General features: G+C 39.1%; 2 protein-coding genes across 3 annotated transcripts; one reads left to right on the forward strand and one right to left on the reverse strand.

Annotated features, from left to right (window-relative positions):
• Positions 1-122: 122 nt before the first annotated feature.
• Positions 123-11,649, forward strand: pygl (phosphorylase, glycogen, liver). Its single transcript, XM_082516138.1, has 20 exons — positions 123-510; positions 947-1,048; positions 1,164-1,242; positions 1,603-1,706; positions 3,421-3,552; positions 3,855-3,966; positions 4,312-4,394; positions 4,498-4,635; positions 5,003-5,095; positions 5,338-5,484; positions 5,594-5,757; positions 6,467-6,581; positions 6,762-6,863; positions 8,046-8,193; positions 9,245-9,303; positions 9,387-9,528; positions 9,612-9,819; positions 9,897-10,031; positions 10,133-10,199; positions 11,060-11,649. Exons 1-20 carry the CDS (start codon positions 268-270, stop codon positions 11,246-11,248), a joined length of 2,562 nt encoding a protein of 853 aa, XP_082372264.1. The 5' UTR covers positions 123-267; the 3' UTR covers positions 11,249-11,649.
• LOC309695464 (lysophosphatidylserine lipase ABHD12-like) lies at positions 11,650-17,277 on the reverse strand. Of its 2 annotated transcripts, XM_082516143.1 has the most exons (13): positions 17,217-17,277; positions 16,766-16,984; positions 15,338-15,440; positions 14,995-15,114; positions 14,777-14,807; positions 14,630-14,675; positions 13,794-13,923; positions 13,651-13,688; positions 13,151-13,230; positions 12,338-12,420; positions 12,162-12,240; positions 11,936-12,069; positions 11,650-11,822 (listed from the first exon to the last, which is right to left on the reverse strand). In XM_082516143.1, the coding sequence occupies exons 2-13, from the start codon at positions 16,866-16,868 to the stop codon at positions 11,795-11,797; spliced, it is 975 nt and encodes a 324-aa protein (XP_082372269.1). In that variant the 5' UTR covers positions 16,869-16,984; positions 17,217-17,277; the 3' UTR covers positions 11,650-11,794. The 2 variants fall into 2 exon arrangements, with proteins under 2 accessions (XP_082372269.1, XP_082372268.1); XM_082516142.1 differs by lacking the exon at positions 17,217-17,277 and having other exon boundaries at positions 16,766-17,210.
• Positions 17,278-21,392: the final 4,115 nt, after the last annotated feature.

Here is a 21,392-nt window from a genome sequence, read left to right on the forward strand (position 1 = left end):
CTCACCTTTATATAACATCAAATCATACCAAAAACAAAACAAACAAAAAAAACCCTGCAGATAAAGAGCCATTCATTCTTTATCTGTGGTGTTTCTGCTTCCTGCCGTTTTCAGGTCAGCAGAGGCACCACCCTCCCCCTGCACTCACCAATAACAACCAGCATGAGGAGGAGACTAGTGCATGAAAACGGCAACTCTCTTCCCATTTAACTTCACTTTCAGTCCAGGACAGGCACGGTTTCCCAGCCCCGAAACTGCGCACCCACCATGGCGACACCTCTCACCGACCAGGAGAAGCGCAAGCAGATCAGTATCAGGGGGATCGTGGGAGTGGAGAACGTGGCAGAGCTGAAAAAGGGCTTTAATCGACACCTGCACTTCACTTTGGTGAAAGACAGAAACATTGCAACACCAAGGGATTATTACTTTGCCCTGGCCCACACCGTGAGAGATCACCTGGTGGGGAGATGGATCAGAACACAGCAGTTTTATTATGAGGTGGACCCAAAGGTAACAGCAAGAAGTTTTAGTGTCAAAGTTAAACTCCACCACAAACGCGCACACAGCTGTAGTGCAGCCAACCTATTCTGCAGAGTGTCAAACTGGCAGATTAAAAATATCTTTACATGTAGACTGTTTTCTCAGAGAATGCATTTCCTGAAATTTAAAACGAGAGAACAAAAAAAAAAAAAAACCACAACTTTATGCGCTTTAGTGTTTCCCTTTTTATGGGAGGTACCTAAACGCTGCATAAAACTTTCCTTATTAGAATGAGCCACTGTTCTTTTTTTTATGCAGAAAAAAATTGCTGTCTGTTGCACTTACTGCTTCATTTCTGAAACTGCAACAAAAGCCACAAAGACTTTATCAGTGTTTTGGGGTAGTTGAAGACTGATGATGTAGCAGGTGCAAATATTTAGTGTTTCTGTTTCTTTCACATGACCAGCGAGTGTACTATCTGTCTCTGGAGTTCTACATGGGCAGAACACTCCAAAACACAATGATCAACCTCGGGCTGCAGAACGCCTGCGATGAAGCCATCTATCAGGTCTGGTTTATTGCAGCAATTTCTGCAGCATCCACAGCCGCACAAACTGACCGCACATAATGACACTGCTGATTTTTTTTCTGTTTTTGTTTTGTTTTTTAATGCTTTGCTGTAGCTTGGCCTGGACATGGAAGAGCTGGAGGAGATGGAGGAGGATGCAGGGCTGGGGAATGGAGGTCTGGGCCGACTGGCAGGTAAAATAATGCAAGTGTTTAAAAGGAGGCTGGGAGAAAGGGAGGAAAAGGTTTTCACTGCCCAGCCTCTCCTCTGGGAGTCCTAACTAACAGGAAAAGCTGGAAAACAGAGAATAAAATTCAGTATGCTGCAACTCTGCAAAAGGGTTAAAGATGAGTCTTTTTGCAGGCGAACTCCTTATCTCCTTATCTCCACTACAGCAATATGTCATTGCTATTTCCAGGTTATTTTGGCATTCCTCTATCAAATATCTCTGCGTGCCTATTCTATCAACTTCCAGCCATTAAAATGAATTCAATTCTAATTTCACTACAGGGGTTTTATGTTTCTGATTTCATGTCTAATTCTTCTGCACACAGCATGTTTCCTGGATTCAATGGCCACCTTGGGACTTGCAGCGTACGGTTATGGCATTCGATATGAATATGGGATCTTTAACCAGAAGATAAGAGATGGCTGGCAGGTACCTGCATCTTATTTTCAAAGCTTTACATTAATTACCCTTTTTTGTGGACTCTTGCAGTTAAACTACAATGAAACTGATTAAACTCACTTTTCTAGAACTCAAGGCTGATTTGGGCCAAAGTAGAAATTATTAGGTCAGAATACTCATAAAGCTAATCATTAATAAAAACCTGTGTTTAGCACTGCTCGAGTGATGCAAGCAGCTGGTTGGTTGATTGTATAGGAACAAAACATTGTGTATCTTGTGATAAAGAAAAAGGCTTCTGCCCTTTGGATTTTTTTTTTTTTTTTTTTTTTTTTGCTGCTTATTTGAAGTTCAAACTCTCAGTGTAAACATGGACTTCTGAACAGCAACCTATAAACCTGCACAGTGTGACTGAACCTGCATGTATCAATCCCCGTTGCTGGTGAACAGCGTAAATTCAAAATCTACTCGAGGAAGCTGCTGTAGCCAGCAACTCCAAGTTTGTGAACCCTGAGATGGGTTCACATCAACTGTGAGTCAATCACGGGGGTAACGGACTCTGTAAACTTCACCTGATCACTGGACGGTTTTCTTCACCAAACTCTGACTCCTCCCCTCCTGCAGCGCACGAGCCAGCTGAATGACGCTCAGTTTAATTTCCTCATTCATAAAGTTGCTATCAAAGATCCCAGTTGGATAGTAGGTCACTATTTTATTATGTTTAAGATGAACACTTTCATAATCGTTCACTCATCAATGTATGAGAACATAGGCGGTGATTATGTTCCATGCTCTGTAGCCTACCTCTTTGTAACCCTGTGACTCTGTGGACACTAATGCAGCTGTCAGACTGCATGTGTGGTCCCCACTGGAAACATTTACTCTACAACACTGTAGCAATCACTGTTTAAATAACTTCTCTGTACAAAGTCTGCCACACTGTTTGGAGTAAAGATGAGGCTGAACTGAGTGAATTTTCAAAAAGTAGCCTGCAGACAGTCTGCTTGTAATCTGATTACTTTTGTAAAAGTTTGTATATTTCACTCAAAATCACCCGATTCAGTCTCAGTGGGTCAGATTGCAGTGACTCCACATAACAGATCAGCCACCCATGTCCAGGTCAGAGCCCACTTTCACAGCAGGATAGATCCAAAAAAGATCTACTTAGATCTATTCTAACTCTTTCTCAGCTCATCCTGTCCTAAACCATTTATGTTTCCTTTATGTTATTATTTATTTATTCTGTCCCAGCATTTATTGCAGCATGTTTGTCCCAAGATGACCTATATTCCTGACATATTTAACTTCTGCAAAACAGCTTTTGTTTAATGAAAAACTGACTTGAGGGCAGGTCCATCCCACTGTCACCAAGCAAACTAACATACCTCCTTTGTTCTCTCCTGTCTTTTATAGTAAAATATCATAATCAGCACCGAGACATGTTCTTTTTTTATTATTATTATTAAAATAAAGCTTCTGCTCTTTATTTATCTGTTGCCACGATGAATCGTGATGATTTTCTTTTGTCTACTCATGCACATGCTTTACTCAAGGTCAATATACTCGGAGCTGATTGAACTAATTCTCAACTCCAGTCTGAGTTGATCGATTCAGAGTTAATTATTTAACTTGGTTTGTTGAACATGTCACTTGGAATAGGGCCCTGATTGGACCTCGTGCTCTAAGTGGAGTTTGTGTCTCGTTCAGTGACTCTTATCCTGGAGCTCTAACTTGTGACCTACTGTAGGTGGAAGAGGCAGATGACTGGCTGAGACATGGAAACCCCTGGGAGAAGGCTCGCCCCGAGTACATGCTGCCCGTGCACTTCTATGGACGAGTGGAGGAAACGAGAGCTGGCCCAAAATGGGTTGACACTCAGGTACTGATACTGAAATATTGATGAAGTAAGAAATAGGTTTTATAGGTTATTTCAGCAATGCGTGAATATGGAAGTCTTTAGTAGTTACAGCTGATGAGAATCAGCAAAACAGACAAACATCCATAAATGTATGCACACCAGCTCTTCAACATAGTATCCTACTATAAGAATATTGTTAAGAAGGCATAAAAAATGTTAATTTATGGTGTGTTTTTGGTTATTGGGGCAGTTGGGAAAACGGGAGAGTACATCACAGTATTCTATAAATGTGTTTTGGGGTTTTTGTGTGTTTTAACTTGCAGGTGGTTCTCGCAATGCCTTATGACACACCCATCCCTGGCTATATGAACAACACTGTGAACACCATGAGGCTGTGGTCTGCCCGCGCTCCCAATGATTTTAACTTGAAAGACTGTAGGTCATGAATTTTCACTGTCCATTTAAATTTCTCTGTGTGAGGCTGCTTGAATATTTTGCCAACAGTGGTGTGAGGCTCCAACTACTTTTTGTCATTGCAAGAACAAACTCGGAAATTACACTTAACAAATGCATAGTTGCTTAAAGTCATGTTTCCTTTTTTTAGTATTCAACTGGCAAATTTTGCACAACTGCTGCAGAACGGAAACATGCAACAAGATTTATGCATTGCCAAATCCCTCAAACGCTGCATTCCCCCCCCCCCCCCCCCCCCCCCCTCCTGTACATTTTTGTTCTTTTACTTTAAATTTAAAGCATTGAATTTGTAATATTTGTCTGTAGTTAATGTGGGAGATTACATCCAAGCCGTTCTGGACAGAAACCTGGCGGAGAACATCTCCCGTGTACTTTACCCAAATGACAATGTAAGTTTATAGGCAGTCAATTTCAATATCGTCACTCTTTTGCATTAAGTGCAAGTCACATATTTCTTTTCTTTTCCACCACTTATAACACTTGTTGTTACAGTTTTTTGAAGGAAAAGAACTTCGTCTGAAGCAGGAATACTTTGTCGTGGCAGCCACACTCCAAGACATTATCCGTCGCTTCAAGACCACTAAGAAAGGCGTACCCGGTCGCACATCATTCAAGAGCTTCCCAGACAAAGTAACACTCTGAGTTTTCTAATAATTATAATAATAAAGGCAAAATGGTAGCATTTGTTTCAGTGCATTTGCAGTTCATTACTTCATTGTATTTTGTAACTTTGACCATCCTGTTGTAACAAGGAGCAGTTTTTTGCTGTTTCCAAACAAACCTGTGTGGCAGCACAAGTCAGTTTTTCTCCAAGATACTTCTTCACTTGCACAATAAAGTTCCTTATTCATAGAAGATTAAAGCAGAACAGTGATCTACTAGAAAGATGAGAGAAAGATATTCACCATGCATATTAAATGTATGCACGACCTGTAGTGTTTTAGGAGGTCAACGGGAAGGAAACCAACATCTAATTGCAGGATGCCGTGTTTTCTAGGTAGCCATCCAGCTAAATGACACCCATCCAGCCATGGCCATCCCCGAACTGATGAGAATCTTTCTGGACATTGAGAAAATCGACTGGGACACGGTTAGTAGAAATTGACCGATTTAAAACAAGCTTTAATTAGGAAATCATGAACAACTATGGGCAAGTAAGGTAGCACAAGAAACAGATGCTTCAGTATTGCATAGGCAAAGCAGAAGAAGTTGACTGCCATGTTAAGAAGTAAAATGCAGGAGGTTGGAGGCTTTTAATGAACTGGGAGAAGAGATGAAATCAAGAATGTGTGTAAATGACTGCAAAAGAATAAACTTTCTCTTTATTTTCAGGCCTGGGACCTCACAACGCGAACATTTGCCTACACTAACCACACAGTTCTCCCCGAGGCTCTGGAGCGCTGGCCTGTGCAGCTGATGGAAAAACTCCTACCCAGACACCTGCAAATCATCTACCAGATCAATCAGGCCCACCTTGATGTACGTATACTGGACTTTTTCTTTAGTTTTGCATTAAGAGTGTCCATAATGACAAACTGCATTGATGATTCATGGGATGGACATGTCACCATCTATTCTCTTTCTGCAGAATATTGTAGCTCTCTATCCAAACGACATGGACAAGCTGAGGAAAATGTCTCTGATTGAAGAGGACGGAGGCAAGAGGGTGAACATGGCGCACCTGTGCATCGTGGGATCGCACGCAGTCAACGGAGTCGCTGAGATACACTCCAACATCATCAAGACCCAAGTGTAAGCCCTCTGCTGCTGGATGCAGTAAAAAAGTCAATCAAATATCAGACTAAAGACCAAACGAGCGCTGCAGCTGCCATTAAATTCAGTAAAAAAAAAAAAAAGGAAATCTTTAAATGTCATTATAACAGATGCTTTTAAAAGAGAAAGTTTGCACCACTTGTTGCTAAATGAGCATGGCTTCATATGTTACAACAGGACTGAATCTTTACCTCTTTTATTCACCATTACATCAACTGCATGTTGAAACTCTCCTAAAGGCCAAAACCCTCAATACCTGTGTGGTACTGTAATGCTGAAGGACATTTTCAGGTGGCTGCTTGTTGATGTGTACTGTCCAATTTTTTTTTTTTTTTTTTTTTTTCCTAAAACCAAAGCTAAATGGGTAACGCTTATGTTTGCTCGCTTCCAAACACGCAAACACAACACAAATTTTTAGGGTAGTTTCGTTTTAATGGAGAGAGACAAAATATCACCTAAAGATCCAGAACAAAACATGAAAGTTATCAACTGATTTGCATGTCCTTGAGTGAAATAAGTAGTGAGCAAACTTACAAATTCAGCAGGAGATGATAATTATTCATTTTTTTTCTGTATATGAATACTATGTGTTAAGGAGACCATTACAAATGCTGTAGTATTGCTGCTGGTTTTAAAAGCTTTAGTATAACAGCTATCCTTCTGAACATTTCTCTCTTTCCTCCTTTAGGTTTCGTAATTTCAGTGAACTAGAACCAAACAAGTTTCAGAACAAAACCAATGGCATCACTCCCAGACGCTGGCTGCTCCTCTGTAACCCTGGACTGGCGGAGCTTATAGCCGAGGTCTGTTTCAGCTGCAGTAATGATGCCAAGAGACCGCTTAAGACCCCTAAATCTTTAGAGATGTATCAAGCGGCTGTGTTCTTGGCAGTGCATTTACTTGCTATTTTACAAACAGTCTGCTGAAGTGTAAACTGTCGATGTGTGTTTGCATATTTTAGCCTGACCTTAAGTGTCTTTCAGGCCATCGGGGAGGATTATGTGAGGGACCTCGATGAGCTGCAGAAGCTGAATGACCTTGTTAATGATGGTACCTTCATCCGCGATGTCTCTAAAGTGAAACAGGTAACGTGGAAGGTGTCACTGCAAAGTACCTGAGTAGATTTATTCAATTACTGTGCTTTTAAGAGTAAAATTTTAAAAAGTGGGCATTTATACTTCAGCTTCATTGGGAGTGGCTTCCAGATGTAGTGTCTTACATGATCCCCGATTTGAAACTGGGAGGACACGAGTTTGTGAAGTCCCAGCGATGGTATGAAGCCTGGATAAATGGCAAGGGCATCAGGAAATAAGGGAGCAGTCAAAAACACTCTAATGCTCAAACACTTGAAAGATGATATTGAGCTTCATTCATCTGGCAGACATAATTGATTCATTTTACTTTACAGAAATAAAAGAATAGTTGTGGAATGTTTAAAAATTTCTGTCTGTCCCTTGCAGTAAAGCAGGAGTTGTGCTGTAAAATCTTTTTTGCTCAGTGATTTCACAACCATCTGCCACTGGACTGGTTCTGGTTTACACACTGTTGCATCACTATTGTTTGTACTGAAATCATATCTGTTAATACCAGTCGTAGCATTGTTCTGCAGTCTTTTAGTAAATACTCCTTGCACCACTATTCAGACAGAAAATGAGGTAATGGCATTGGATTCAAGAACGCCTCAGAACTGCATATAGCATTTATTGGTTTCCTCTGATACTTTTTTTTTTTTCTTTAAAATAAGTTTCACTAGCTGAGATCACATCCTCCTTTTAGATTGGACAATGGCAGATGGGCCATCGTAAATTGATGATGCAGTTTGGGGAAGGCCTCAGAGCAGACTGGCAGAAGCTCCCAGGGTAGGCAGATACCCATGTGAGCCATAGATAGACATAGGACCGGAAAGGGAGGGTATCAGGTGTGGTCCCGCTCCTGAAATGCAGATAAATGATCTCCACTTACATGAAATGATTCTAAATATTAGCCCTTACACTTATGTAGCTTATGATTGCATGGTAGTGTTTGTTCTGCTGCACCATGAAACTAAAAATTTGATCTTCGCTGGAAAATTACATATCATTTTTCAATGCCTGTGCACATCATTGCAGGCTCAAACGATCTGATTGTGTTGTGCATGATTGCAGTTTGTGGTTTTCAAACCTGGTACGTGTCCAGGCGGCACTCGTCAGTTATTTAGCAATTTCACCTCAGCATCTTCCTGCCAAGTCACATACTTGGTATGTATTTTTCTTTTCCTTTTGTCACAGGACAACAAGGTGAAATTTGCCCAGTACCTGGAGAAGGAGTACCCAGTGAAAATCAACCCAGCCTCCATGTTTGACGTCCACGTGAAGAGGATCCACGAATACAAGCGCCAGCTCCTTAACTGCCTGCACATCATCACTATGTACAACCGTACGTGCAGCACGTGCAGTTTGATTGCTCAGTGCCAAAAGCTTTAATAATGGCTGATTTTCTGAGTGATAATTTACATGACACAATCTGACATGTCCCGATGTGGCAGACTACCCACCCAGCTGTGCATGTTAAAGCAAACATGAAGAATGTGGCTGTCTGACTCAGCTGTGGGAATTTTCCATGCAGCCCTGAGGTTGTAATAAACAGGACAGCAGCAGTTTCATCAACACTTTTATTCTGTGCAACATGATGCTGACTATACCTGCACTTAAAGTCCTTTCCTTTTTTGGAAATGTTCTGCACACACATGCCATATATGTCATGCAATGTGGCAATCCAGGAGCTTCACGCCAATGAGTTGCATAAGATTACATTTTGGCTTTATGTAGATGTGCTCAGCTCAGGAATTCTCAAGTTTTCTGCTGACCGTGTGTCGGTTTTTTGGCAATGAAAAGCATCAGAGCTGAATTTTAATGAGGCACTTGTTGTTCCCTGCATAACTAATTCTTTCAATCTATATTTTTCATGTTTGTTCACCTGCAGTGGCTCACTGCTCCCCTCAGTTTGAGAACTGTATGTACAGCTGGAGCATGCAGCAGCCTAGCAGATCTGCACTGTTAGGCCGTTGTTTTGTTTTGTGTGGGGGTTTTTTAAGCTGTTTCTGATCTGTATGCTAAAAGAAATTGACTGGTAGCATTTTTTTTTTCTCATCAAATTCTCAAAAGAAAGCAAAAAATATTTCCCAAATGCTTTTCTTTTCAAATTTCAGAAACAAATCAGCAGGAAAATGATGGATCTGTAAAACAAGAAGTAAAAATGCAAATCCCCAAAATTTGAAACACTGAAAATTACTTAAAATGACTGTATGAGTGCGTAAAATGCTGATTTTTGTGTGCTTTGCTCTATGCCTTAAATGTGTGAGCAGGTTTTTAATTCATTAATTTTGACTAAATCAGTAACTTTCTGAAAATGAATAGAGTCCAGATGGTTATTGTTTAAATCACTAATATAGAGTTTCTTTATTTTATTTTTTTATTTTGCTTCATAGGCATCAAAATGAACCCTACCGCACCTTTTGTACCACGAACTGTGATCATCGGTGGAAAGGTAGCAATTCAGCCAAATCAAACACTCTGGTGCGATGAACAGACAAAGAAGGGTAATGATTGTGATTGTGTGATGCTCTGCAGGCTGCACCAGGGTATCACATGGCAAAGATGATCATCAAGCTGATCACCTCCGTCGCTGATGTGGTGAACAATGACCCTGTGGTGGGCAACAAGCTGAAGGTCATCTTTCTTGAGAACTACAGAGTGTCTCTTGCAGAGAAAGGTACCATTCGCTTTAAAATGCAACTCAGATAAAGTGAGAAAGATGTTTTGCAAGTAATTAAATTTTCATGTGCTCTTCTTCAGTGATTCCTGCTACGGATTTGTCAGAGCAGATCTCCACTGCAGGCACAGAGGCTTCAGGAACAGGCAACATGAAGTTCATGCTGAATGGAGCCCTGACCATCGGCACCATGGATGGAGCCAACGTGGAGATGGCCGAGGAGGCCGGAGAGGAGAACCTTTTCATTTTTGGCATGAGGGTAGAGGATGTAGCTGAAATGGACAAAAAGGGGTAAGGAAGTCTCTCACAGACTTTGATCTGTAACTTAATGCTGCGAAAACCCAACTTTCTTACTTGTTCTTTGTTAGGTATGACGCCATGGCATACTACAAAAAGATTCCTGAGCTGAAGCAAGTGATGGATCAGATCACAAGTGGATTCTTTAGCCCCAAAAATCCAGAGCTGTTCAAAGACCTCACCGAGATGCTTTTCAAATATGACCGGTGAGTAATTTCAAGTTACATGATCAGCTGATCCTGTCTTTAGCAATTAAATGTTATAAAAATCTGACGGTTGTTGGGTTCGTTTGTCTGTTTGTTTTCAGTTTCAAAGTTTTCGCAGACTTTGAAGCCTACGTGAAATGCCAAGAAAAAGTCAGCAAGCTCTACAAGGTGACATTCGCTTTGCAACACCTTTGCAAAGTTTTCATTTGTCTGCTCCTTTTGTTTCTCATAAAAAAGCTGCTTTACATTTCCCCATTTAGCATCTGTACAGTATCAAATTCTTTAATGTAGCACATGCGGCTCTAATTACAGTTGTACTTCTCTACACTGTTATTTTGCACCATTTCTAACCATTTCCCACAGGAAGAAGTTCTCGCTGTTTACAAATACAAAAACTTTAGAACATCTTGCATGGACTTGGAGCACACCAGCTGACTTTTGCTGATTAAACCAAAGCATGAGTAGCTTTTAAACCCTTAATCACAGGGTTGCACAGGTATTAACAAATCTGTTCAGACAGATATGCAGTGTTTGGCATATAAAAGATGGGCACTTAGCGACAGACATTGTTTTGAAGAAACTGAGGGTTCTCACACTCATACAGTACCAGCTTATCAACCACAGGGTCGCCACGCCCAAAACCATATCCTGCTTTCTCAATTATCTTTAATTCTAAAGTGAGCCATCATTTACCAAATTAATATCATGTTGTATTAAATAACACCTGACACTAGCAACTGAGTCCAAAAACTCACTAAAATATGTTGACTGAGGTCAAAAAACAGTTGGACTTCTTTTGGAAAGTGAGAAAGTCCCCTGCTGGTTAATGAAAAATAATGGAGTTTTAAAGGACTTTACAGACGCATACACAAACCTGCAAAATTAACTGGCTAGTGTGACTCTCACCATGATGCATGCACTTGCACACCCATTCAAAAAAAATTAAGTATTTGCTACCAACATACTTTTTTAGAAGACTAAATATAAAACCTAAAATGATAAATTATATTTTTATTTTTCTCTAAAAGAATCCAGTGGAGTGGACGAAGATGGTGATCAAGAACATCGCTGCAACGGGAAAGTTCTCCAGTGACAGAACCATCAAAGAGTACGCCACAGAGGTGTGGGGCGTGGAGCCGACCAACCTCAAAATCCCGCCACCAAGCGAGCCCAGGGAAGCCATCGAAGAAACTGTCAAAGCTCTTAAGAAACTGTGAGGCTGCCTTTTTGTTTACAGCATGTTAACCGTTCCTGTTTGGTTTAAGCCTTCAATTTGCATATCACTGAACTGTTTTGAGGACTACTTTGCTGTCAACGCACTGTTATACTTCTTTAGCACAATGCATGTAGTAGGCTTAAACTGCGAGTCACTGTGCTGAGCAAGCTTCAGTATTTCCAAATAACTTGCTCATATTTAACATTATGGGGGTGGGTGGAGGTTTCAGGAATCCAGTAGGATCACAGTCAGCTGACTGTTCTCACATTTGTTACATTTCTGTAGAAACTCAGAACAATTTCAAGGATTTAAAGGCATTTGTAACTTAGTTAAGTATGCAAACTTACATTTCTGATCAACATGTGTTCCTCTGTGTTGAAATAAAAACAGAGTGTAACGACATACAGTACTGTGCTTTTATTGACATCTTTGTAAGATATGGAAGCTTTTGTGCAAGAAGTTGGCCAGTGTGTTGGACTTTTTTCACAAAACCTACAAAGCAATGAGGACCACGAGGAACTGTGAGCCCGGAGGAGGGACCGCCACTCTAGTGTCTCAGGTTTTCTAGAAATTTCCTGCAACCAAAACAGAAAAAGCTTTCATTTTAGGGGTTAAGGGGACCTAAAAATGAACATAATAGACCGCCTTCAATGGAAAAGCAATTAATCAATTTTAGATATTGCCTTACCTAACCACACCTGATAAATTGGGATCCAAGTAGATGCTGCTGTGGGAGAATCCAAGACTTGCACTGTAGGAGATCATTTCGACGTGTGCATCGGTGTTTAATTTCCTCCGAGTCTGGAGTGATATCTCGTACAGCTGGAGACAACAAATACAGAGTATTCAGCAAAAAAGCAGCAAAGTCCACTAGAGGAAATTGTCCAAATGGAGAGGAAGAGTACCAGCTGTACCTCCAGGCCCATGTGATAAGGAACAACATTATCATCCTCTGAATGCAGAATAAGAAGTGGACTGATCAGGGACTTCAAGCTGCAAAGATGTTGGAGTAAAAACGTGAGAGAGATCTAATGTGGAAATGCAGAACACTTCTTTGCATTTCTTTCGGAGTAAAATATGCCACACTTACTTTTTATCATTAGCAAATACTATGTTGGTCATTTTCATTATGTTCCACAGCAAGCTCTCAAATCCTGGAAGGAACCTGTACATCTGGAAAAAAAGATGGAAAATATGCTGCAATATCCTTTCAAAAACACTGGCAGAACAGAAGGTTCTGTGAGAGACTCCAGTCTACTTTATAAATGTGTGGAGGTGGAGTAAATATTAGCAATTCATACACAAAATTACACTGTATTAGTTGAATTGTATTTATATAATCCCTCTTTGCAGCATCAGTCACGTCAAAGCACTTCATACTTTATGATAAAGATCCAACGTTAGAGAATCCCAGTGATCCACTGTAAGGAAATATTTGGCGATGCTGGTGAGGAAAACCTCTTTCATAAACAGGAAGAGAATGCCAACAAAGCTAGACTCAGTTTAGAGCAGCTAACTTTCACAATTGTTGTTGCGATTGAGGGGCTTTAACAATACAATTTTTCTTATATAACTGTTGCTTTATTGGTATAGATTAAACAGGGAATCAACTGGGCTTGAGAAAAACCAAAAGTTGTGGTGAATCTATAGTCTTGTCTTTTGTAACTCACTATTCTGGAGTGGTTCATTAAAAATAACCAGTGATTTATTTTTTTGTTTTTTGTTTTTTTAAATCACACAAACAGATGACGAAGTGATTAATCTCTTAGCAATCACATCATTAAGGAATGAAATTTTTTTTCTGAACAAGACAAAAGTGAACAGAGCTGTGTTTTGCTGAAAACATGAGCAAAACACAGGGCTGCAAGCTGCAGTTAAACAAATGTGCAATGACTGTCCACACCTTCGTGAACCGATGGTTGACTACGACTTCTCCGATGCTTGTGTATGGAGCTTCAAGGATCAAAGCATCAACAGCAGACTCTGATTAAATAGATTGAAGTGCAGTTGATTAAAACAGAAAATAAAATGAATGATTGGAGTTTAAAAACTACATTTATAGACTTGAATAATCTGTTTTCTTGCTAATGAAACATCATGCTGCATTGTTCAGTGATTAACTGCAAAATGCACATTAAGCCAAAGGGGTTTGTAACAGTGAGGCACTTTGAACCGAGGTAGTTCTACCCTATTTATAGATAATTGTTATTACTTCTACTGTAATCTATAAAACTTTCTCCTGTGGAAAAGATGTGTAACGGTGACTTCGTGAACAAATAAATGATTCGGGATAGGTTGAAAAATGGCAGTGACAGGCCGTGCATGCACACACAGCCGTAAGTAACCCTAAAAGTCATATTTCCCATGGTAGAGTGGACATTTAAAGTAAGCTTAAATATCTACCTTGCTCCTGTATTTTCACTGCTGCATTGGTTGCCACCCTACAAAAAAAAACAATTATGTTTTAAACTCCTTTCTTACTAAAGCTTTCATCTAGCTTTGCATCATGAGTGGTGGACATGGCTGACGTGACATGAGAAACTGACCCGGAGCCAAGCGAGTGTCCCCACAGACAGACGAGACTCCCCTTGCTGTGTTTCTTTACCCAGTGGTACAGGTAGAGGGCGTCATTGGTCAATCCAGCTTCACTGGGGTCCCCAGTAGAATCTCCAAAACCTTGTTAAAAGATATTGATTATGCAGTATACTCACTGACAGTGACAGACTTATGATGACTTTTTTAAACAGATTCTCCTTTGTTATATATTTTCTAAAGGTCAGACCATGCACTTCTTGTAAAAACTGCAAAAAACCCGCAACACATATCAGACTCTAAAGGCCTCAAGTTGGAAAGTTAAAGTTCATGACAGTACGATTAGAAAAAAAGTGAACAATTATGGCTTGTTTGAAAGGATTGTCAGGAGAAAGTCTCTTCTCTCCATAAATAAAACTTTGCAAAGTTGCATCAGAACAAATGACAAGGCTCATGGAACAATGTCCTTTGGACAGATGAGCCCAAAGAGATGTTTCGCCATAATGCACAGCATAGTGGTGGAGGGCTGAGGATTCGGGCCCATTTTGCAGCAAGTCAAGCATGAACTACTCTGCAAACCAAAGTATTCTACAGTCAGTCACAAGGCCATCTGTCTGTTTAATATGTCATGTGTTGTATTTAAATGATTTAAAGACCTGCTAAGGACCGGGTGAATTCTTTATTATGTCCAGATATATATGCAGTTATTACTGACAGAGGAAAGAAATATATTTTATAAGTGTTTATTCTGAGCTTTTATATATAGCTCCAAACCTCCAGGACAACAAACAGAAGATCTGGTTTGTGTGTAGCAGAAAAATGATCCCTTAATGAGCAACAATCATCTTACCTCTGTAGTCTAAAGATAAGACATGGTACCCCGCAGCACTTAAGATCTACAAAAGAAAAACATCTGAATATCATCGTAACGCTTAGAGTCAAAAGCATTTTACCAGAATTTTAAAAAAATAAACATACTTCAGATTATGAATTTTACCTTCACCAGTTGTACTCTGTGATTTATTGCCCTGCAGAAGCAAAATAAGAGCAATGAATACAAGTAATCAAGTGGCTTTCAGTCTCATTTACTCTGACCCACAAACCCCTGTGCGCTTTGTTCCTGTGGATAAAACCAGGGGCCTGAGTAGTCCTGTAATACCCACTAGACTCCATTAGGATCAGTTCAAGGACTCTATCCTACTGCTCTTATCCCACCTGGTCCCTATGTTGCCGTGGAGATAGATAATAACAGGAGTGCCGTCTCCCAGAGTCTCCCGGTACCACTCAGGGCTTCTCCTGGCGGATTTCTCCCATTGGCTGGCAGGGAGCGTATGCCTATGAGACACAAAGCCGGAGAGGGACAAAAGGGAAAGAGTGAACAATACAAACAAATCCACTTACATTTCAAGATACGCAGGCAGCTTTTGAGTGGTTCTTGTCCAGCTAAATGATTACACCGTTGCTATATTCAGTCTGGAGCCAACTGTACTCAATATGCACGTGGTATTTTCGGGTGATTCACATAAATGGACACAACAGGATCCCAAAAATGACCTACCACACTCCAACTGAGATGCCCTCCTCTGTGTTGAGGTAGAAATTGCATGTGTGGTTTAGGACATCTTCAGGTCTGCTGAGATCCACAAAGAATGGAAACCTCACTACAGGAAACAAAAGCACACAAGGTCAGCATGTTTTGTATGTCGTGTTATGAATTATTAGATTATATCAGATTATGCTGCAGTGTACTGTATGCCATGAGATATCAAACTACATTAAACTGTAAAATATCAAATTGTACAGTACAGTGAACATCTGGGAACCAAGGAGACAGTTGCTGGATTTTTGGGAGAGGAAAGTTGCCCTGTCCTTGTCTGATATGGGATTTTAGCTGCACAGCAGTCTTATTTGTCTAGCACCTGTACTCTTCTACTATGAACCAGGCTGTTATGATAAGTAAAAACTCAGTGCTGTTGCTTTGTCAGTTCCACAGAATTTATAGATTGATAGATTTCTCCTATTATGCTTTCTCGCCATCATCCCTCTCTCTTCTTCCTATTTCTATCTTCTTCTACCTCAACGATGTCAAACAAAGTTTAACTACACACTTAATCGCTGGTATTAGGGGGGGAAAGCGTGCAATTTAAAAAGCACACCTCAGTTTTTCGGCATAACAGAAAAATTGTGCTCTGATAAATGAAAGAAATCAGACTCTTTGGGCTTAAATTGTAAGAAATAAATGTGTAAAATTACAGAAAGATGGCATGTCATTGGCCAGGCTGTCCTGTAATACTAATTATTATTGTAAAGACAAACAAACTTTTGTTATCAAGCTACGTAAATCCCTTCAAATAGAAGTTGTTTGAATCCAATTTTAATAGCATCTTAAAGACAATTAAAAACTTTTGTTATTGTGGTGGTTGCAGTCAATTGCCACTAGCATTTGGTACGTTTTTTCCAGTGTGAGACAAATGATCATTATATCAAAATACTATTATTGTGATTTTGTTGTATAACAATTAACTCCTTTTGTGTTGTTCTAGGAACCCAGACTCCTAATAAATCTCAAGTGTTTACTCTGATATTTAAAACACCTTAAGTATCACACCAATCTCAGAGGACTCCTTGATTGAATTCTTTTTGACAGCAGAGTAACATATCAAATGAAATGGGTAAATCTTCTACTGATGATGCCTTACAAATCTAAATATTAATATAATGAACTTAACAGGATAATGACAATGATGTTCAGTAACATAATCTTGATCAACAGGTTGTTAACTTGTTAACAGTGTTTGTTTCAGCATTAGTATTTCCCATGAGAACATTTGTCATAAACAGTACACAACACTGCGTATGGCGATTTGGTCTCCTTAGTATTACGTGACTTAAATATATTACGTCATTTAAATGATAGATCTGCTCTATCCGACATGTAATAACTTGACTCTGAATAAACACCCAGGCCTCGAGACACATTACTTACACAAGTGAGCAAATATGACTTGGCCCAGTATCCAAGGGAACAGGTATAAAATGACAGGCACCGAGACATAGACAGTTATCAGAAATAAAATAGCTCTCTTCATTTCTGCCACGGGTGAAATTATTTCCACTCCAGAGCAACACAATCTGGCCCGCTGTCCAGATCAGGGTATGCGAATTTCCCTCTTTCCAGTGAACTGAATCCGGTAGGGATCTTGTCCTGACAGCAAGAGTGTTGTGAAATAAAGTGAAAAGAGGTCAACGTTCTTCTCAGACTAATCATCTCCTCTGCCGCTCTGCTATTGGTTAATATTTCATGCAGTAAGTCAGTCATGTAGAAATAAAGTCGATCAAAGTGCAGTGCTCTCCAAAGAAGGCAAAAACTCCCTGCCTGTGGACATCAGAAGAAGAAAACATGCATAAAGAATATTTAGGGACACAAACTCCCTTACCGCCGATGTAATCAACAAAACAGGAACAAACCCGGCTGATAAGTGGCCGCAAGGAATTGTGGGTATTATAAGTTCTTTGAAATCTACACGTTAGACGCATAAGTTATTACGTTTCCTTTCAGTGTAAACATATTAACACAACTATATATCATTAAAATTCTTAAAACAGAAGAAAAATTAAAGGCAAATTTAAAAATGCAAATGGCAGATGTTTAAATTATGTTTCTTTTCAATGTCAACACTAAGATTATTTTATTTCATTAAAATTTTTTATTGCTCAAAAATAATTTCATGAATTAAAAATGTAAAAGAATTCATGCAACAGGTGTTTAAGGGATGATGTTTTCTTTTAGTGTAAACATTAAGCATATTAAAACTACTATAAATTTAAAACAATTTCACATTTGTTTCGTTAACTACACCATTTAAGTATATGCATCTTTATTCCACAGTTAGCTGAATATTTAAAATTATTTTAAACCAAGATAAAGGCAATATTGTATTAGATAATGCAATAAATCCACTCCTCCACCTGGACTGAAAGAAAGCTGAGGGTAAAAGTAGATATAACTATGAAAATAATTTTGTTTTCAGGAGTTTAGCAACTGATGCTGATGCTTTCAGGGTTTATATGAGTTGAAATACTGGACATTGATTGGCTTTATATGTTAAGAACTAGAAAAACCCTCAAAACTGAATGTAAGAGCATTGTGATAGGTAATCATTCATCCCTTCATACTAACAACTAACAATCTGTATCTAAGAAAGCAGGAAGATAAGACAGTTAATGCAACTAGAAAGTGCATTTTCTGAAGAAACTGCAGTGTGAATGCTTGAATCTGAATGTATGCACTGAAATGAATTAATTGCTGAATTTTGAGTTAAAAATGTTGAATGATAAAAAAAAAAAAACCCGAATTTAACGTGAAAACAAAAGTGCTGAACTGCTAAAAGCTGAAGGTTACACAGAAGAAGAAGTTGGAAAAAAGCTGAAAATGTTTTAATTGTAAATTAGAAAAATCTAAGAAATGAGAAAAGAAACTTTAGAGTCAGAAAACACCTGAATGAATATTAAAAGTTCATATTCTTTGAATCACTGAATGACTAAAATGTGAGCCCTCCACTTGGATCCACACAGTTTTAAAGGTTTACATCTCTGAGCTTTTGAAAGACACGGTGTTGGAAAGAGAAGAACGATGGATACGTTTTGAGGGTAAAATGATGGCTGTAGAGCAAACACTGTGGACACAGCAGCAGTTGAAAGAGAAGTGTTTAAGATGAATCTTGGCAGAGTGAGAGAGAGCTCGTTAAGCAGGCAGGCGTGAGCCTGGTTGCTATAGTGACTGCACCCAATGGCTCCATACACGGACACAGACATGCACCTCACTTTTGCTGCTTAAAATGAACAGAAAAGTCAGCCCCAAACAAATCGCTCCCAAATGAAAAGTACAAGTCGTATTGACGAAATTCTTTCACCGTGAGCGACAGCAATGTCTAGTCTACTGAATTCTCAGTTTTCATGCCTGTGGAGTATATTATATGGACGTGGTGACAGTGTAAAGACACCCTGTACTTCTGATTTTCAAACGAACCTTCTGAGCCATTTTAACATTAGAGTCTATGGAAGAGTTGGAGGGAGGAGGCTGTGCATTGGTGACATTTATGAAAGAACCATAACACCTAGTACAATAGTAAACACATTGGATGAAAGAGGACAGCGATGGCTACGTTTTGAGGGTAAAATCATACCTGTACAGTAAACGCTGTGGACACAGCAGCAGTTTTAAAAAAGATTTTAAGATTAATTTTTTTGCTCCTCTCACTCTAGCAGTTGAGCTGTCTCACTCTAGCCCCAACATTCCGTCCCATACACACCCATTATAAACTCTGAAACGGGTGAAAAGACATCATGAAACTTAAACTGGAACTGAAGAAAAAGTATAATAGATATTGAAAAGATAAATACAAGTTGGATAGTTGAACGTCTTGTCTTCGTTTTAAAGTTTGAATGGTGGCTCTATGTCAATGTATGTGGAAGTAGATACAGTTTAAAGAAGAGTAAGTTGAATGAGAATTTGAAGCGTCTCTCCATTGAAATACATGGGAAATTTTTGTTGAAAAAAGTTGAATAATTTAAAAAATATAAATGTTAAAAATGAGAAAAATAGAAGCAGTCATGTCCAAAAGAAGAGGAATCTAACGGTGTTTGAATGGTTTTTCTAAGTTGAACGGTTTTGAAGGAGATAGAGTACAAAAAACGTACGGAATAGATAATAAAATAGTTTAAAGATTAGAAGAACAATACTGTGAATGCTTTTCAAGCATTCACACTAATTATTAGATCCCCTGGGGTTTAACTGATTTTTCTAGGAGGGGAAGCGTTTGTCTGGTCAGTGCTGGTTGAGCTGATATTCAGTGTCCCACACATTTTTAAATTGCTAGCAAATAAATTAAAAGCCAAGAAAGTATCAGAAAACTACTGTTTTCTTGTTTTTCCAATAAACTTAGTTTCACTCCTGGTCATCCATGAACCGATGCTATAAACAGTAGAAATCAGTACAGAGCAGTTGTAGTGAAACTGTTCACATTTATCCTGTGGATGTGGACTACAGCATTTCACTGACACACTTATATTCAGGAATGATTCGTGTTCTGGTTTTTGAAACTGCTCTTTGGCTTGTAGCTTATGGCTTATGCAGTACTGTGCAAATGTATTGAGAGACCCCTCATTTCTTTTTATTTTGCTAAGCAGTAGTGACTTATTTGCAAACATCCATGAAACCAGAGTATATAAAGCAAAAACACAGTTTGTACAATTCTAACAAGCTTAAGAGTCAATATTTGGTATGAGCACCTTTATTCTGCAACAGCCTTTCTAAGTTCTTTAAAGAGTCTTCAGGAATAGTTCTCCAGGCCTCTTGAAGGACATTCATTTGTTTTTCTTTGGAAGTTGTTTGGGTTTTGTTCCAATCTCTGTCAAGATGATCCCACACTGCTTCAGTAATATTGAGATGCAGGCTCCAGGGAGGCCATTCCATGACTGATAGTCTTCCATTGTATATTTTTATTTATAGGTAAGTTTTTACTCCACTGAAAGTGTGTTTGGGATCATTGTACAGTACAGTAGATGGATCAACTGAAGTCTGGCTGCATCTCTCAGGTCCTGTTTTAGGTCTTTGCCGGATTGATTCCTGTTTCTTACACACAGGAATAAAATACGTTGATTTGTTGCAGATAGGTTTTTTTTTTAAGGTCTGCCCGTTTTTTGTCCTCCACTTGTCCAGTTTCCACAAAACCTTTAAAGTCACACAGTACAGCACGCAACATGCAGCACGATGAGATATGGCAAGTTTTCAAGTTTGTAATTGACCTTACTGGTGCATAAATATTTTATTCCTATCAAACAGTGTAATCATTAGCATTTTTCATAGATTAAACCAAAGGAATTGTGAAAAACAAATGATGAGTTTTTGGACTTGCTGCTAGAAGTAGGGGAGACCGGGGATAGTTGTAACATTTTTGACATTTCTGTCTGTAAACTGGAGCTCTTTTAAGGTAGTGGATTCAAAATGTAATGCAAAGTATTTACATGTCTCGGCTATTAAATAGTGCAGCTATTTTCTCTGCAGCACAATTACCCATTGCATGGTATGGTCTCAAACACAAAGAGTGAAATGTTACAATTAACCCCATAGTCCGGGTTAGTTGTAACATATCCTGGGGTAAAATGTAACACAATGAAATAAGGGTACTAACAAAATATTAACATGTAATCTTTGTTTATTCAACACATGAATGCACTTAGAGCCATTTATGTAGCTGTGTGTGTGTGTGTGTGTGTGTGTGTGTGTGTGACAGAATGCAGAAATCTAGCTTTTGAACATATTCCAACCCCCCAAAAAAGACAAATTATGGAATTTTCTGCAACTGAATATTTCATTAATTTTGGTTGGTCTTCCTTGAGTTTGGCCTCATTGGCTCAGTGGGCATTATAACCTACAGCTCTTGCACCAATTTTGAAAATAACAATGAAGCTGAAAAAATGTAGTTGTTCACCAGCATCGCAATTCCATTACTTTTTATCATGGCTTACCTTGGTGTGGTTTGCAAAGTGCTTCAGAAAGATGAGGAAATCTGTTTCTTGCATCCATCCTGATTTATTTCCACTACCAGTAC

Source organism: Aulonocara stuartgranti, assembly GCF_965226115.1.
Source record: "Aulonocara stuartgranti genome assembly, chromosome: 19".
NCBI lineage: Eukaryota > Metazoa > Chordata > Actinopteri > Cichliformes > Cichlidae > Aulonocara > Aulonocara stuartgranti.

Excerpts from the sequence above, each read along its gene's own strand:
- LOC309695464 (XM_082516143.1), bottom strand. The coding sequence starts at position 16,868 with ATGAAGAGAGCTATTTTATTTCTGATAACTGTCTATGTCTCGGTGCCT. Across the intron at positions 12,241-12,337 it reads GTATTTGCTAATGATAAAAA|CTTGAAGTCCCTGATCAGTC; the intron begins GTAAGTGTGGCA and ends ACATCTTTGCAG. Across the intron at positions 12,070-12,161 it reads CTTATCACATGGGCCTGGAG|CTGTACGAGATATCACTCCA; the intron begins GTACAGCTGGTA and ends TGTTGTCTCCAG.
- pygl (XM_082516138.1), top strand. The coding sequence starts at position 268 with ATGGCGACACCTCTCACCGACCAGGAGAAGCGCAAGCAGATCAGTATC. Across the intron at positions 6,582-6,761 it reads TGGCGGAGCTTATAGCCGAG|GCCATCGGGGAGGATTATGT; the intron begins GTCTGTTTCAGC and ends AGTGTCTTTCAG. Across the intron at positions 9,529-9,611 it reads AGTGTCTCTTGCAGAGAAAG|TGATTCCTGCTACGGATTTG; the intron begins GTACCATTCGCT and ends GCTCTTCTTCAG.